The sequence below is a fragment of the Lacerta agilis genome, chromosome 1, assembly GCF_009819535.1.
Source record: "Lacerta agilis isolate rLacAgi1 chromosome 1, rLacAgi1.pri, whole genome shotgun sequence".
NCBI classification, from domain to species: domain Eukaryota; kingdom Metazoa; phylum Chordata; class Lepidosauria; order Squamata; family Lacertidae; genus Lacerta; species Lacerta agilis.
This window is the reverse complement of record NC_046312.1, coordinates 33,496,287-33,514,574: the sequence shown is the minus strand read 5'-3', so window position 1 is coordinate 33,514,574 and position 18,288 is coordinate 33,496,287. Positions and strand designations below refer to the sequence as shown.

The 18,288-nt window shown below is 38.8% G+C and overlaps 1 protein-coding gene across 1 annotated transcript in view; it reads left to right on the top strand.

Annotated features, from left to right (window-relative positions):
* The window catches only part of LOC117043806 (A-kinase anchor protein 6-like), a 200,981-nt gene that overhangs the window by 53,280 nt on the left and 129,413 nt on the right, over nucleotides 1-18,288 (top strand). The window contains exons 6-7 of the mRNA XM_033143891.1: nucleotides 3,788-3,884; nucleotides 5,579-5,742. Of these exons, the coding sequence (XP_032999782.1) occupies nucleotides 3,788-3,884; nucleotides 5,579-5,742 (261 nt within the window). The remainder of the gene's footprint in view (nucleotides 1-3,787; nucleotides 3,885-5,578; nucleotides 5,743-18,288) is intronic.

Here is an 18,288-nt window from a genome sequence, read left to right as displayed (position 1 = left end):
GCACTGGGTGCGATTCAGAACACAAACAACCACACATCTATTAGTACTGCAGTATGCAACCATACTGTCTGAAATATTTTCAAAATATATTCGTAACCACATAAAGGTCTGGATTTTATTAAAACAATAACTACCAATATACCCAGTGTTAGAGACAGAGATACAGTCAGCTTCACCCCAATGCTATGTTAAGTATACCTTAGATTTTGCTGGCTGAGATGAAAAAGAAGAAAGGAACAATGTACATTGGCTTAGAAACAGTAGGCAGTACAGCATTCAACTGCAAAATTGCACTAGCTCAGTGGGTTGTTCCCTGTCTCTTCCACCTGCATGTTCCACCTCCAGATCTGCTCTGGAGGGTTGGGGGACCCCTGGAACAGATTTAGGAGATGCACCGGAAGAGGAGAGCAGGTGATTGTTCTGTTGCATTGTTCTGCCTGGACATTGATGTCCAGTGCCGAGGGCCTTCTGGAAGTTCCCTCACTGTGAGAAGTGAAGCTACAGGGAACCAGGCAGAGGGCCTTCTCGGTAGTGGCGCCTGCCCTGTGGAACGCCCTCCCAGCAGATGTCAAAGGAAAAAGCAACTACCAGACTTTTAGAAGACATCTGAAGGCAGCCCTGTTCAGGGGAGCTTTTAATATCTGAAGGACTATTGTATTTTAATGTTTTGTTGGAAGCCGCCCAGAGTGGCTGGGGAAACTCAGCGAGATGGGCAGGGTATAAATAATAAATTATTATTATTATTATTATTCTTACTCAAGGAGAAATTCTTGGACTGACAAAACAAACTGCTTAACACTTTGTTGAATACGGCATAGGATCTCAGCATTAGCATGCAGGAACGAAGAGCTTCATATATACACTGCAGCAATATTTAAGAAAAGGCTACATATATTTTTATTTAGCTAGGCATTTGGATTATGAAGGAATTCTCCCTCAGCCTGAAAGCAAGATGAGCACCGCAACCCCATAGTCGCCTTTGACTGGACTTAACCATCCAGGGGTCCTTTACCGCTCCTAGATGCCCACCTGCTCATGCTCCTACCTGTAAAATTGTGCTGTTGGTGCCAGATCTGCCTAATCTGTCAGCGTTGAGTTATTTTCTCTGGGAAGCAGCAAGCTTTAATTCTGCAGAAGAAGAAAAAGGCACACACCTGAATGGAGATAATGTAACTGACTACCATCTATTTTGCTCTTGTTTGCTACGATGCTTGCAGTTAGTGAAAAGTGTTTCCCCCTTAAGACCAATGTGTTATTGGTTAATCTGTTGCCAGATTTTGCTATTTGTGCTTTGCAGCAAATTAAGACACTGGAGTCTAAATTCTGTGCAACTGTAAAATTGCAAATCAAGCCCCAGAGTTTTGGCCCATCTTTATTCATCATATTTTACTTCTTCAGTCAACATTATTACTGGTTAATAGGTGCACCTGTAAATCAAGCTGCATTGTATACTTGATATGTTATGTTAAATGAATCTTTTCTAGGGCAGCAAGTCTATTTTTTCTAATGAAGAAGAATACCTCATCTTTTCCAATTTTCCTATCAAACACATCCCCATCATCTTGAGGCAGCGCCACATCCAGCTGCACCGATGCTCCGCTCCAATTACATGAAATTATCCAACCTACTCTCGGGCCCTTTAGGTTTTCTTTTGCTATATGAGGCACTCGCATGGTACATCTCTTGTGAAGTGCATGATTGCAAACTATTCAACACAAGCCTGTTTTAAGTAAACAGTAAATTAAATATTGTTTGAGCTCACTTTCATGAAAGGAACTTCTAGAAAAGGTTTCATGGAAAGTGAAGCTTTACGAAAAGGAGCTGCACAAAAAGTAATGTTGTTTTTCTTCTTCTCTTCTGGATGCTTGACCCAGTTTATATTTTTGGCTGTGTCTCATTTTCATTCTGGTTTTGGCATTACTTGCCTAATAATATATTTAAAAAGTTATTTTTGTGGACCATCTCGGTTTTTAAATGTGAGCATCTTTGTAGAAAATTGAAATGTTTAAATTGGGTTCCTTAGGTCCCTAAAATATATAGTATTTGTTTTTAAAAGACAAACTGAATGCCATAAAAAAAGAATAGCACAGCATGAAATTTGTGTTGGGGGCTTCGGGAGGGGCTTTCTATGATCATTCATTAGCATTATCTAATGATACGAAAACACAGAGAGGTCTTCCATCTTTAATTTCTTTATAGAATTTGACAGTGCATTTCTGACATGATACAGCAAACTGTAGCCGCCCAAATGCCAAATTCTGTGCTGCTTTTAAAGGCATGAGAGCCTTGAGTGCGGCCCACACCATTCCACAATTGTGTTTTATCAGCCTACTCCTCAGTAACATACCAGGGGACAAGGTGAGCAGGCAGGCTGCTTTCAAAGTTTCACAAGACACCCACAGATTAAATTCAGTGCTGAATGCAAGCCATGATGGAATTGGCTGCGCTGGGGATCTCCATTCAGAAGTTCCCAAGTGGATTCAGTCGCAGCTGAAAGCAGGCACAGATTCCTCTGATTTCATATGACGCCACATGGGCCAACCCACCCATCTCCCCAAATTGGCCTGTGAAGGAGTGGGCACTTTGCATCCATCCGGCTGGGCCAAAGTGTACAGTTGAAATATTGTAGTGAAGAATCAATATGGTGGTTAGATATCAAATGGCTTTGTTTGTTTGTTTGTTTGTTTCCAGTGTTTCTGTACCACCTTTCAGGGAAAGTCCTTCCAAGGCAGCCCACCGCCCACAATAAAACAATGACTGAAATTTATATATACAATGAGACACTAACATGCATAGCATTACACCGCAAAATTATATTGCTAGTATTTGTCATTTGACCTTAGCTGTCAGCATATTTAACATTTTTTTCTAGCCCCTTCCAAAACATTCCAGAAATGGGCAATCTTTTAGCCATCCACTTCTCCTGGGCCCAGCTGTTTTGAATGTAGGAGCGAGGCAGCATGCAGGACTTGTGCCTTGACAGGTGGAGAGATTGTTCCTATCATTTCTATTGAAGTTAGGAGTAAAGGAAGGGGAAGGCAGCAGCAAGGGGGGGTTTACTTTCCCCCAGGGCTGAGTGCTGTAAGTGTGCAAGAATGAGTATGTTGTGTTCCGTGTATAAATGTAAGATTCTTTCCATTAAACTTTGCAGGTCTTCCCTTGTAAAGACAGCTGTGTGACATATATCAAATACTCAGAGGTGCACAAGTTCACACAGAGTTCCTCAAGTTCCTTTGTTGTTCTTCCTATGTCTAGTTGTCAAAATGAAATTGATTACCACCAAAATAAATACAATAGAGGACTATCGTGATCCCGAACAACAGAACTAATTTGTTGCAATATTTTGTTTTACTGGATAAAAATATACGCTGCATATATTTATAGAAATCATTCATTCTCCAACTTATTTATTTATTTAGAAAAAAATAGCATTCATGAACTGATGGCTCCAGTTCAGTGTATTTTACAGGACACTGTTATTCCAGATATTGCCTACAGGTTACATGTTTTCATAAAACTTAATGAATTTCTAGATTTGTCAGCTGTTTCAACAGAGATGCACTTTGCTAATCTAATGGAAACGTTTTGAGCCCCGTTCTGAAATATCAATACCTTTCAGTTTTGCAAATGTACATGGCTGTTGGGTAAATGGCACTGCGTTTCTTGATAAAAATAGCAAGTAATTTAGTACATACGCTTTATGTTAGAATGCCTCTCTACCATTTCAGTCTATATATACATACATACATATATATATATATATACATATATATAATTTCCCTTGCAGAGTTTTAAGCTGAATGTAGACAGCCACTGTGCTTTGAAGGAAGCTGTTGTAGAAGAAGGACGCCAACTTCTTGATCTTATAGTATCTCACAAATCAGGTAAATCCTTCTGAATTATTGCAAGTCTTTATGTCTCCAGACTATTAAAGAATAAAGAAGCATTGCTGTAAATTACTGCATATATTCACTTCCTTATGTATTATTAATATTTACATTATCAGTTTGACCTTCAAGATTTATAAATGTTTCATATACTGCATACAATGCTGTGATACTTACAAAATGAAATACTGCCAGCAAATAGTCTGTTCATTTTATTTTGGTCTCAATGCTCAGCTGAGTTTCAATTGAAATTACATCACTGAAAACTTCACGCTGACATATTCTTTGATGTAGGTGCTATGGAAATAACATTAAGATGATAAATTAGGATTTCATATCTATACACATATATATATTTTACATAGTCGGCATGAGTAATCGCATTGGTAAATGCTCCTTTGCCATTTAAGCTAATTCTTACTGCAATTTTAAAGTATTTATTAGGAAAGATTTTAAGATTAGGAATATTATTTCCTTTAGTTATGCTTGTCCTTTTCAGTAAAAGCCTTAAGTCAGAATGAATAATAACTTTTGTCATGTTTTTGGAACTTTGCATCACTAGTTTAATAGGATGGTTTTAATCAGCACGCTCTACATGCCTAGAAATTACAGGTTTTATTTTGGTCTGGTTGGAAAAAGGTATTTCCCCCCCAAGATGAAGTTGTCCTCTGGGTTTTAGTGTGATTATTATTTGAGTTTTTACATCTATTACTTCTCTACCTGCATACAATCTGATAAAACATGAAACAGACTTTTCTCTCAAAATATTCATGCTATGTTAAGCCAGTTGGCTGATCTGCATAATATCCTGAATGTATCAGTCTCAAAAAAACAAAAACAAAAAAACCACCTGATACGTCATTGCATATCTGTTATATTATGCAATAAATATGTTTTTTTTAAAAGGGGGGGGGGAAGGAAAAAAGGAAGATGAGGGCAATAGCTAATATATGTCTGGAACAGCATTTTGTTCAGTGAATAGGGCTGAAGTTTGAATTTCTCACTTGCTTCTTCAACATAAACAGTAAAGGTAAAGGACCCCTGACCGTTAAGTCCAGTCGCAGACTCTAGGGTTGCAGCGCTCATCTTGCTTTACTGGCCAAGGGAGCCGGCATTTTTTCCAGGTCATGTGGCCAGCATGACTAAGCCGCTTCTGGCGAAAGCAGAGAAGCACACGGAAACGCTGTTTACCTTCCCATTGGAATGCTACCTATTTATCAACTTGCACTTTGACGTGCTTTCGAACTGCTAGGTTGGCAGAAACTGGGACTGAGCAATGGGAGCTCACCCTGTCGTAGGGATTCGAACCGCCAACCTTCTGATCAGCAAGCCCAAGGGGCTCAGTGGTTTACACCACAGCGCCACCCGCGTCCCTTCTTCAACATATATTGCTTTATTTTTCTGTCTTCAGTCAGAACTTATAGCAGATCATGTTTTGCCACGTGTGTCACATTTTGGTCCTATCCATTCATTTGCAATATCAATAGGTTAGAATTCCAGATCAGATTTCTCAGTAAAGAGTGATGAAATACTTACGGTCAAGGGGATTTCATCCCCCCCCAACAGCCTGTTTTTTGTTCCCCTGGGAAATTCTTTGCTGCCTTTAGTATAAATAATGTTATTAAAGGATGAAGTCGAATGCAAGACTTAATTTGTTTCACTCTCATTTTATTTTATTTTTCTGCGAGAAGGACTGAAGGACATGCTGCAGATGATTGCAAGTCAGTGGAAGGAACTACAGAGGCAAATCAAACGACAACACAGCTGGATTCTGAGGGCTCTGGGTATCATCAAAGCAGAGATACTTGCTACTGATGTGTCTGCAGAGGATGAGGAAGGGACTGAGAGCCCCAAGGTAAGTGGCTTGAAGTTTGTCTTATTTCCTCTTATTTCCTCCTCCTTTTGAACTAGGCACCACTGAAGTTTTCTTTCCACCCTAAGGCTTTTCATTTCTACTGGGTAAATTTTTCTATAAACAAAATAAAATGCCTTACTCCAAAACAATACCAGAAAGGAAAAAGACAGAAAGAATCCCCAGGCTGAAACTTTTTTAAAAAAAATCCGGAAAGAATTCTTTTGCTCTGCACACAGAAGTCTGCAAGGGGGACAGGAAAAAAGGATGTAAAATATTTAGTAAACAAAACATAAACTATCTTTAACATGAATAATCAGAATGGTTTTAAATTGTTTTGTTGCAACTATAAATCACTATAATCAGTGCAATCACTCAGCTCTGACATCCATTAGCCGCTTGGTTACAGCAAATTAACAAAGAAGAGAGAAAGTGATTCATTATCTCATTCCTGTTAATGACTATCAGATGCATTGCCTAATTAGGGGATGGCCATTGTAGTGGGGAGAAGGTCATATGCTTTGCCACAAATCTTTTTTGCTTGGAGTTAAAGCCTTCCATAATGGTGCATGTGTTGAATACGTCAAGCACTTTGCAAATAAAGTATTGATATCCATATCTATTTGCTGAGGACTTTATTTGGAGCAATGGAAGCTGCTTCCCCCTTAGCAGTGTGATAATGAAGGAAAGAAGAGCCTTGCTGCAAAGTGATTAATGTTGCTGTGGAGAGAAAACATTTTTTGTACTCTTAAAACACACACACACACACACACACACACACACTATGCACTTCAGGTTAACCACCCAGGATTCAAAGAAAGTCAGGAAAAGATTACCAAAATGGTGAGACTATTTCTGCAAAAGTGGCTGGATGGGGACTATTTTTGTTTTCTTTTAGAAAATAAAATACCATGCAAACTTTTGTCATTCATGACCAGTGGTGTCAATAGTTGACCGTGACTGTCATATAGCCCTAACACTAGAGTTGCAAGTATGATGTCCACACTAGGCATCTTGTTTCCATCAGAGGCATGTTACAGTGCCTGCCAGGGACCCTGCCCTCTTACAAGACAGATTGCATACCAAACCCTCTCTCTGTTGCTTTGATACGCTCTGATGCAGGGCCCAGCTCCTCATTACCTAGCTGTCACAGAATGCATACTCTCCCTTTCCTTCCAATTGGACAGACTCCACTAACAGGTGCTTAGATTGGTAGGAAGAGAAGGAGGAGATAAAACAAGCAAAGCTGTCCAGCCCATATGTCCAAATGACAAAGAAAACTTAACAAACTCATATTTCAATCAGACAGACCACACATTAAAAAAATCTTTGCTGTACCTTCACCCAAACGTTGGAGGATGGGGACTCCCAAATTTCAACAGCTATTGGGACTCACCTCAACTCAGCAACATGACATAACGAACATCTGAAAATAAGGGAACTTAATGGAGCACATTTGAGAACTTGGAAATAGATGGCAATATATAAAAGTAATACCTTTAAAAAATCCACTCTTTACATTGGCTTACAAATCCATTCACACAACTTTCAAGATTTGAACAAATGAGCAAAGGTTCTGGTCCAAGGCCTCTGTCTCATTATTCCATACCCAGTTTTCAGAACGGAATATAGAGCCTATAATATAGATATGTGGAAAGAAAAGCAATGGTATTATTTGAAAGATATTTACAAAGATGGACGACCACCACTTATCATTAATGAGATGCAAATTCAGTTGGGGAATGTTTGAATATCATGGCTATTAGGCTACCAATTAAGGTCCTTTAAAACAAATTCTGAGGTTAAAAACAAAGCCACAATACAATTAAGAACATATGAAAAAATAATAGTGGAAGAAAATATACCGGTAATAACAAAAGGACTAATATCAACTTTGTATAAATCTACTATAGAGGTAAAATTTTGTCCTCAGCAAAATTTGAGAAGGGCATGGGATCTGAATTGGGGTTTAGAAAATGAAGCAGAGGCATGGTAAGGTAATGTATAGGTAAAGGACCCCTGGACGGTTAAGTCCAGTCAAAGGCGACTATGGGGTTGCAGAGTTCATCTCGCTTTTCAGACCAAGGGAGCTGGCGTTTGTCCACAGACAGCTTTCCAGGTCATGTGGCCAGCATGACTAAAACACTACTGGCGAACAGAGGACCGTGATGGAAGCCAGAGTGCACAGAAGCACTGTTTACCTTCCCGCCATAGCAATAACTTTTTATCTACTTGCACTGGTGTGCTTTTAACTGCCAGGTTGGCAGAAGCTGGGACAGAGCAATGGGAGCTCACCTCGTCACACAGATTCAAACCCCCAAGGCATGGAGCAGGTTGTGGACAAAAACCACAGTTCATATAGGTAGCAAATTCATATCAGCAGGTAAAGTTAAAGGTAAATGACCCATGGACAACAACCAGAGAAAGAGCCATTAAAATTGCACGGCAGGTAATTAACCCCTAGACACCTAGTGTATATAAAACCAAACAGTTTTTCCATGTGTTGCAGAGGATGTTCCACTATAAGAACATATCAGCACATGTTGTGGAAGTGTCCAAAAAGAGATTACAAGGCAGGCAGTCCCCATGACCCCAAGACTGGCTCTATTTAACTTGTATAGTGACAATATGTTGCAAATTAGAAACAAAGAACTCATAACCATCTATTAACCACTGCAAGAACATTTATTACTAGGACATGGAAATCATTACAATTATTAACTATGGAGGAATGGTAAAATGCAATTGGGCAAGCAACATTATGGGGAACACTGAAACAAAAATTTAAAGTAGTAAGAGGTCAAAAGAAACAACAATTTTAATGCAGTCTGGTGTGACTTTATTGATTATACAAATAATGAGGCATATGGTAGAAGGGTACTCTTAGTTTAAAGCACTGCATTCCTATAAATTCTAATAATAATAATAATAATAATAATAATAATTTATTTGTACCCTGCCCATCTGGCTGGGTTGGGTTTCCCCAGCTACTCTGAGTGGCTTCCAACAAATATTAAAATACATTAAAATATCACAGATTAAAAACTTCCCCAAACAGGGCTGCCTTCAGGTATTTTCTAAATGTCAAACAACTACCTGACATCTGTGACCTGTGATGGGAGGGCGTTCCACAGGGCGGGCGCCACTACCGAGAAGGCCCTCTGCCTGGTTCCCTGTAGCTTTGCTTCTCGCAGTGAGGGAACGCCAGAAGGCCCTCGGCACTGGATCTCAGTGTCAGGGCTGAACGATGGGGGTGGAGACGCTCCTTCAGGTATACAGAACCGATGCTGTTTAGGGCTTTAAAGGTCAGCACCAACACTTTGAATTGTGCTCGGAAACATACTGGGAGCCAATGCAGATCTCTCAGGACCGGTGTTATGTGGTCCCAGCGGCCACTCTCAGTCACCAGTCTAGACTTCTATTGTCACCAATCTAAGCAACCTGTAATAACTGTAATAATTTTAACACAACTTTGCTATTCAGAAACGTTTATCTGAGTTCTTATTTTTTATTTTATGTAATTGTGCATGTCATATGCTCTAATGTACACAAAGAAACTTCTCAATGCAACCATGTTAAGCAGTTTAAAGATGAAAATGAATAAAAAGTACATTCCAAAAAGAAGCAAACAAAGCTCTCAATACACAGATGAAGGAAAGCCAGGCCCTTGCAGTGGGAAAATCCCATGCCAGGTTTGTAGGTGCCTTATAGTAGACCACTGACTGGTCATGTCCTGCCCACAAGTTGGTCCTTGTCAAGCTGTCACTTCACTTAACTGCATGGGAATTGGTTGTTTCATGAATGCCTGATATAAACCTTTTAGGCACAGCATTCCTAGCTGACTATAGAAGATAAATCATGCAGTGTTCTCTGCGTGTTTGCTGGGAAAATGCATACAGCTATGTGTATTAGTTAGTAGCTGTCTACAGACCCACCAAGTGTACCTATTTTCCAGGGACATCCCTGATTTAAAGAAGCCATCCTGGTTCCTGATTTGATCCCAGAATGTCCCACTTTTCCTTAGGATGGAGGCTATGGGGTTACCTGAGCCATCTGAAGGCAATCCTGTATAGGGAAGTTTTTTTTAAATGTTTAATGTTTTATTCTGTTTTTAAATGTGTTGGAAGCTATCCAGAGTGCTGGGGCAACCCAATAAGATGTGTGGTGTATAAATAGTAAAAATATTATTATGGAATGGAACGTCCCTATTTTCATTTGAGAAATGTTGGAGGGTATGTGTCTGGTGTAAGGTGGCATTTATATGCCAATTGCTTAGTTGTACTGTAGTGTCCAGAAAGCAAACATGCTGTGAATTCAGATGAATAGTGGGGGAGAACTCGCTGAAGTCTCAGTGGAACGTGACAAGCATTTTCTTCCTTGCTTGGATTATGTAAATGTCATCAATACATCTCAGGAAGTTCCAGAAAGATAGTAGATTCCGTTTGACTAGACATTTAAAACACTTGTTTCCAGAGTTAGCATATTCTTCCTCTATGCAGATTGCAATTTGTATGGCAAAGAAGTCGTTTTTTCAGCTCTTCTTGATTACTGTACAGAGTGACATGCATTATCTTTTATGGAAGGCATTCAACTTCTCACGTTCAGAGATGGGGGACCTTTTGCAACCCAAGGGCTGTGTTCCTTTCTGGGCAACATTCCAGGGACTACTTTCCAGTGGTAAGATGGAACCAGAGCCAAAAAGTGGGCATAGAAATGAAATGTATATTTTACATAGCGCTATCTTCCACCCAAGCAGGCAAAAGGCATAAGCAGAGTTCAAGGACATGTTCCAGCTAGGCAAAAACACTCAAGGAAGTTGTGAAGCAGGACTGGTGGAGAGTGTGGCCTAAGGACAGATGTTGTGACTGGGGAGCAGGTGTGGTTTGTGGAGAGTCCCAAGGGTCAAATAGGACCTCATTTGGCCCTTAGGATTGAGGTATCCCACCCCCTGTTCTAACTGCAAATATTTCACAACAAGCTTGGTTGTATAAAGCTGCATTGAGAGAATGATGACAGTTCTTCAGGTATCTGAAGAAGTGTGCATGCACACGAAAGCTCATACCAAGAACAAACTCAGTTGGTCTCTAAGGTGCTACTGGAAAGAATTTCCTATTTTGTTTCGAGAATGATGACAATTTACATTGGTGGCCTAAATTTTATTTTTTTAAATTTATTATTATTATTATTATTATTATTATTATTATTATTTGCTGTTTACACTGAATTTGAGTGCAGCTTTAGCTTTCTTTTTTCAAATTCACTTTTTTATGCAAACCTAACAATTTATCAATCACCACACTCAGTTCTTTTGTTGTTGGTTGTAGTGAGGAAAGCCTAAGAGCAGAGCAAGTTGTATGAACACATCTGTAAGAGTGAGGCAAGCCGGAATACGATAAGCTTAATGCACATTAATTATCCCTTAAACAGTTCACCCTCAGTGTCCTCTTTCCATATGAATGCTACTACTATGTTAACTAGGCTCTAAAACATAACATAGACTCAAAGTCTGGGCAATGTTGAATCATAAATGGTGAGGGGGAAAGCAGATGTCAAATCAATTGAACTAGTCAATTTCAAAACACTTAGTTCTAGAAAGTAAAATTCACACACTATTACAGGAAGCAGGAATTTTTTTTTAGAGGTGAAGCTTCCACATGTCTGTGATGGTATGGTTGAAAATCCTTCAGTTTCTCAGGAACCTAAACAGTTTGCAGGTCATCTTCTGTGAGGAGAGGGAAAGTTGTTAGTTGGGTTGGGATTAAAACTTCACACAGGGCAGAGTGAACACTGGCAGCAGGTCCTAAAATGTTGAAAACAAAATGGGAAAAGGCAATGATTCAAGACTAAGAATGACTGAGAAAGAGGAACCTGGAGGAAGAATGAACAGTTTGAGTTAAGGATTAGGAAAACAAGCATTAATGTATTTCTTTAAAATATTTGCACATTGACCTTCATGCAAATATATCCCAAACATTTTCACAACAAGAAATTAAAATAAAGCACAATTGCATAATGTAAATGCTATCCCATGAGAAACACAAAAAGCACTTTCCAAATTCACCACATCCTGAAAACCAAATCAGATAGCAGAATGGATGTGTTAAAAAATATAGCTTCTTTGTCCAACAGATCTAAGAATTAATTTCATTTAAAATTCCCACAGAATGGTGTTACATGCTGACAGGGTCTCACTCCTGTAAGCAACCGTGCTGCAGCATTCTGTAATAGCTGAAGTTTCCAGGAGCAAGTGTAAGGGAAATCCCATATAGAATGCATTGCAGTAGTCCAATCTTTCTGTTGTGTCTTTTTGTCATGACCACAGCAGGGTGGGAGAATTAAACCTTCCCTCCCTACATGCCATGGTTCTGCTGAAAATTAGGCTCTCCTGCAACTGCTGTTAGTTTTTATTTAAGACACAACAGGACGTTATTTGTTTTGAGTTACATCTAGATCGTCTCTTGGAGAAGGGACTCTGAAGAAGCAGAGACACCCTTCAGATATCATTGCACTGCAAATCCCATCAGCCCTACCAAACATGGTCAATGATCAGGGATTATGGGAACTGTTGCCCAACACCTTTTGGTGAGCCACATATTCCCCAGCCCTGGTCTAGACCATGTTAGCAGGATTCAGCCAGTTGTGACATCTGCACAGTCACACATAGCGACCTAACAACCCCAAGGAAACAATGAGGGCCTACTAGCAGGGTTGCGAGCTAAATTGTATGTATTGATCTAGGGCTGCCATACATTACCAAGATTTCAAAGGTGGAATTGACATCCGAGGAATTTCCAAAAGGTGGCCCCTTGTCCTGGATCTTAGACAAGTCAATTGAAAAATTGCGTTTTGGGGGCGTTTTTGTTTTTTTTAAAAGCTCAAAAACTTTGGGGATGTCCTGGTTTTTACTTTTTAAAATGGCAGCCCTAATTGACCTGAATTAAGTAGCTAGTCTGTTCATTGTAGAATTATACTATGCTAGTTATCTGGGAAGCTATGAAACTTAAGACAAAAGGGTGATTCCATATGTAATTCCCTTCCCTTAACTTAATTTAGGAATTCCACAGGTAATCTCCCTAATTTAATGCAATTCTTCTTTATTTCAGTTTATCATTATACCTGAGTAATGACCTTTAAATTGATAATGCCCACAAAGGTGTTTCAAAAATATTAATCCCCTCCCTTTTTGGGAGGTTGAGAAAGTGATCAAAATAAAAAAGACAATAAAAAAAGACTGACTTCAGAAACTGTATAAAACCTGTGAAGCATAATAGAAAATCTAAGGAATATATCTAGGGGGTATTTTTCTTTTTCTTTTTCTACCTTGTTGAGAGACAGCAGAAGAGAGCTGATTTTACAAACCTCCAAAGAAACCAGAAATAGGAAGGATTTCAAAGTCTCTAGGAAACTTTCCCCCTAGGACTTTTTAAAAGTGTTTTCCACACTACCATGGGGGACTATTTTATAAGCATACAGGGAGGGCGGAAAACGGCAGTTTTAGAACTATATCATAAGCATTCACATTCAGGAACTCAGACTTTGCATATGCTATTATGCTTTTCATTATGTGACAGGTGTTTTTGCTTTTTCACAACTAGAAATACAGTTTAGGATGTACTCGGTGTGGAAAATAGGAAATCTTCCAACTATGTTTAATAGTTAAGCAATAGCAACGCATCCTTGTCCTTGACCTTTAAATATGAACATAGACATTGGACTGGGGTGTTAGTTTATGGCTACAAAAGTAGTATCAAGATTTACTGAAACTGTTCCTTGAATAAACCCCAGTTACTAACACACACACACACACACACACACACACACACACAGAGAGAGAGAGAGAGAGAGAATAATGTTTAGTTCTCCTTGAAATTACGCATGTTATTTATTATATTTTAATTTAAGTTATTAAAATTTGTATACCACCCTTCATCCGCAGATCTCAGGGCAGTTTGCAACATAAAAATACAAGACAAATAATCCAAAATACATAATAAAAACAAAAACAAAGCAATAACTCCGCTCCCCCATATTTACATTATTATGGGCTAGTCACTGCCTTTCAGCCTAACTTACCTCACAGGGTTCTTGCACCATATAAAGAATTTCCTAATATGTTTACTTGAGAAGTCTAATTCACAGTACAGTAAAAGTAGGTCCAAAATACTAATCCCTATTCCTGACACAGAAAAGCAAAACTTGATTGGAAAATCTGAGGAGGCACTTGTGAAATGGCTGAAGAAGCCGAAAGGAAAAGAAAGGTTGCATGGTAGCTACAAATTGTAAGTCTATGGTTAGAAATTCTAATGCATCTTGATGGTTCGAGCCACCCTGCTTTTCCTGTAATGTTTAAGATTAGTATTATGATACTGAAAAAGTACAAGTGAATTGATTTGTGTCTTCAGATCAATACAGAGAAATGTCATATACGTGAGCAGATATGTTGCTTTTTCTTAGTTCATTTAAAGGGCTTTTCAGCTCTAGGTTTCTAATCTCCAAAGATTCATATTTTGAATCTGCTGTTGAAAGGAAGTTATTGCAGCAGAGGTTTTTAACTAAAGCTGCAATCCTGTACACACTTGACCTGGGAGTAAGCGCCAGTGAACTCAGATGGGATTACTTCTGAGTAGACACGTATAGGGTTGCACCGTTGATTGTACAATTAAAGAAACAGATATAGCATTTCTCATATGAATCTTTTATCCTACAGTAACAGGAAACAGTGGGTTAAAATACATTGTTATGTTTAATATAGCCATCATGGTTTACCAAGAGGTAAAAGGTAGGTAAAGGACCCCTGGATAAATAGCAATACCTATTCATCTACTTGCACTGGTGTGCTTTCGAACTGCAAGGTTGGCAGAAGCTGGGACAGAGCAACGAGGGCTCACCCCTTTACCAATAACAAAAGCTAGGAATGATGGAATTTTAAAAGTTTTCAAACTGCAATTCAGTTATAGCAGTGTGTGTGAGAGAGAGGGAGGGAGAGAGAGCGCGCGCGCAAAGAAAGAGTACAATTTTATATGACCTGTTTGTTTGAGCAACCATCCTGATTTATTTGCAGGGAAATTAGATCACATTGGCTTTTAATACAGATTCATTCTGATTTGCTTGCAGGGGAGGTTAGATGACATTGCTTTCAGTCCATTTCCCCATCATCGCAAAAATACCAATCTTTGGGGAAAGTGGACAAGGGTTGAACCCACAACCTTGAGATTAGGAGTCACATCTCATGCTCTACTGACTGAGCTGATGCTTGCTTTTGTACCTTTTTCAAAACAGGATCTATGCTGTCTATTACTCAGGGTTTCAGATAAGCTGGAAAACAGTCACACCGCAGTTTAATTATATGGGAGCTTCTAAAAAGTGGGGAGTGTGAATATTTTTGAAGTTCCTCACAGTATATATAAATTGAGAGCAATTCACTCACTACATGGCTGAGGTACAGATAAATTTATAAAATCAACATCTAGCTTAGAGAATTACCAGTTTTTTTGTTTTTCAGAGAGCGCTTGTGAGGTGGAGTATAATTTTGCTGCTTGTCAGTGTCACAGTATAGAAAATGATCTATGTCACTGTCAGTCAGCCTGTACACAAATTAAGCACCGCATCAACTCCTGACTGATTGCTGTCTAGTGTCAGCAAACTTTGTCCCACTCCCAACTCCACCCCTTATGTCAGGGGAATATGTGTTGCCATGGTGATTGCAATAGATAATTAGATAAAACCAGTATCAATATTTATGTACTTAATTAAAATATCAAGTGAGGATTTCATGGAGGTGTACCAGAAAACAATAGCAATAGTAAAAGTTTAGTTTTGTTTTGTCCCACAGTTCAGTCTGTTAAGTACAATGACCAGAAAGTTCTGGAAACCAGTTAGATCCTTTGGGAGGAAGGGTGGGGTATAAATTTAATAAATAAATAGAACATGTCAATGATTTGGTGAGCTTGTGGACTCAGCTACACTGGCAAAGAAAAAGTGCTTTTTTGTATGTGTTGTATATGCATTATAACACTGTGTCACCAGATGGCGCTGTGGAGTTCTGTTTTTGCTGACACGATTTCTCAGGTCTGGGATGAATCATTTCAAATTGTAGGTGTGGGTTCACATGACAGACTATTCATTTAAGGCTACTTTCCCCCCAGTTACTAGTGGATGTGAAAGGGTCTCCCACCCCATTATTGTATGAAAGACCATTTACGTGATGTGGGCTTCCACCTGCAGTCTGAAGTAACACAACCCCAACAGCAGTGAAAAGTAGATAGGCATTAGTTAAATAAATATTAGGTTACCAAACTAACAGCATGATCTTCTGCGTATCTACTCAGAAGTCATTCCCATTGAGCACAATAGGGCTTACTCCCTGGTAAATAGGCATGGGATTTCCACCTTAAAGGCCAAGTGAATTTTGTAAATATGCCTGAACATTCCTTTCTGGGGCTCTTTTTTTCATCAGCTTGAGTATTTTGAATTTGTGTAATAGGTGGAATGAAAACTTTGAAGTCTTTTGTACTCCCTCTCTCCTGAGCATCTTATTTTAAAACAGATTTATTTATTTGAAAACAGATCTATTTTCTCCCACAAATAAACTGGAGAGACAATTTTATCCATTGAAATTTACTTCTCTAATGGCTAGCTTCACCCTGGTCACAAATTTATGTGTCTCAGTGGGCATTTTCAATCCATTTGTTCATTGTTGTGTTGTGGTTTTTCATGGCTGAGCCAATAACAAAGGGAAATGTTTTGTTCTGAGTAGGCACTGAGTGTACTTTTTTTTTAATGGTTCAGGAAATAATCTCTTGAATCAATTCTGTTCCACACCAGTCACCGTGTCTTTATTCAATTAAAAAAAAGCATAGAAAAATATTAGCCTTAAAAACTCTTTGCATGCATATTTATACAGCAGCCATCACCATTTTTGTTTTAAAAATTAGCTTTTTCTTACAAGCATACAGTGTCTGTCATATTATTGAAATAGTATTCTACTTCTGGAAATGAAAAACATTTCTCCATTCCATTGACTATGGTTCACTATTCACTGCTCTGTTGTCTCCTCCCCCCTACAAAAAGCATTTTATACTTTTATTGTATTTGTGTGTTAAATTAAGTGTTCATATCTGCAGAATAAACTAACACCTTATAAATATTACTGTGCTTAATTAGTAGTTCCGTATTTGAATTTTTGCTGTTACGGTTGATGTTGAAGAATTACTGTCTATGTAATACAGAACAAAAGGAACGGTGATATGAACAAAGATACTGTTAGATAAAGGCAAATTTTAGGTTCTGCATGTTAGCATTCTCTTTAAACTATTTTAATTACTTTCATACTCCGCCGAGTTGTGTAGCATATTTTCTTTCTTTCTTTCTTTTCCAGTACTTGCCTGTTTTAGTCTTTCAGCACAACATCTTATAGCAACCTTTTTATCTGTAGAATCTTTTAGTTCTGCTCCCAGCAGAATACATAAAACACAACTATTCTCCACCAGGGTGGGCACAAAGGGAAAAACAGGTAAAACAATGTTTGAAGACAAAATCTATTTGGACATCCTGAATTTTATATCTGGCAGACTTCAAAATGTTTTTGTGCTGTGGTAGAATTGACAAGTAGACTTTGTGGCGAAAGATTTTTAACGCTGGAAATGGGAAGGATCCAGGCCTCCATTAATGGCAGTCCCTTTTCAATATCAGGAATATAATGAGAAAGTACTCTCTCCGTGACTTATTTAGCATCCATTTGGCCTCATCCTAAGCTCCAACCATATACAGTGGTACCTCGCTTTTCAAACGTCTCCGTTGACAAACGTTTCGGTTTTTGAACGCCGTAAACCCGGAAGTAAATGCTTCTGTATTGAGTTTTCCATTCTGAGATTTCTGTATTGAGTTTTTGGTTTTCGAACGTTTCGGAACTCAAACAGTCTTCCGGAAAGGATTACGTTTGAAAACCGAGGTACCACTGTATCCCGCCAGCTCATTCTTTTACCGTAGGCATAAGACATATCTTGGAAGACTCTGGACTCCAAGCACAAACTCACACTTTTCCATATGCCAGGAATTGTATAATGGTAGAATGTCAAGGCAAATGGACGGTGCATGACTTAATAAAATAACTGCCCAGCTTAGCACAGACATACCTACTGGAGATTTCAGCTATTAACAGAATGTCATAAAACAGTGTTTACCAAGTCACCTGGGCCTATTTAAGTCTTCCTTTCTACTCACAACCACCTATTTTATATCATTTCACTGATATACATGTTTCCTTTCCAGCGAATAAGAGCACTCATCACTTGACACTGACCACCCCACATGTTTAGTCTTTCCTTGTCTAAATGTAAGATCAAGATTTAGCAGAGCCAGATATTTCTTTCGGCAACAGAACTCAGCAGAAAACCCAACAGGTCCAGCCTCCCTTTCTTCCTCCCACAGCTTCAATTTCTCCTTCAGTTCAGCCTCTAGATCTCATCTAACTTGAAACTACCGTTGTTTCGAACTTAAAAATATCACCACATTGGCAAACAAAAAAAAAATAAGACAGGGCAGCAAAAT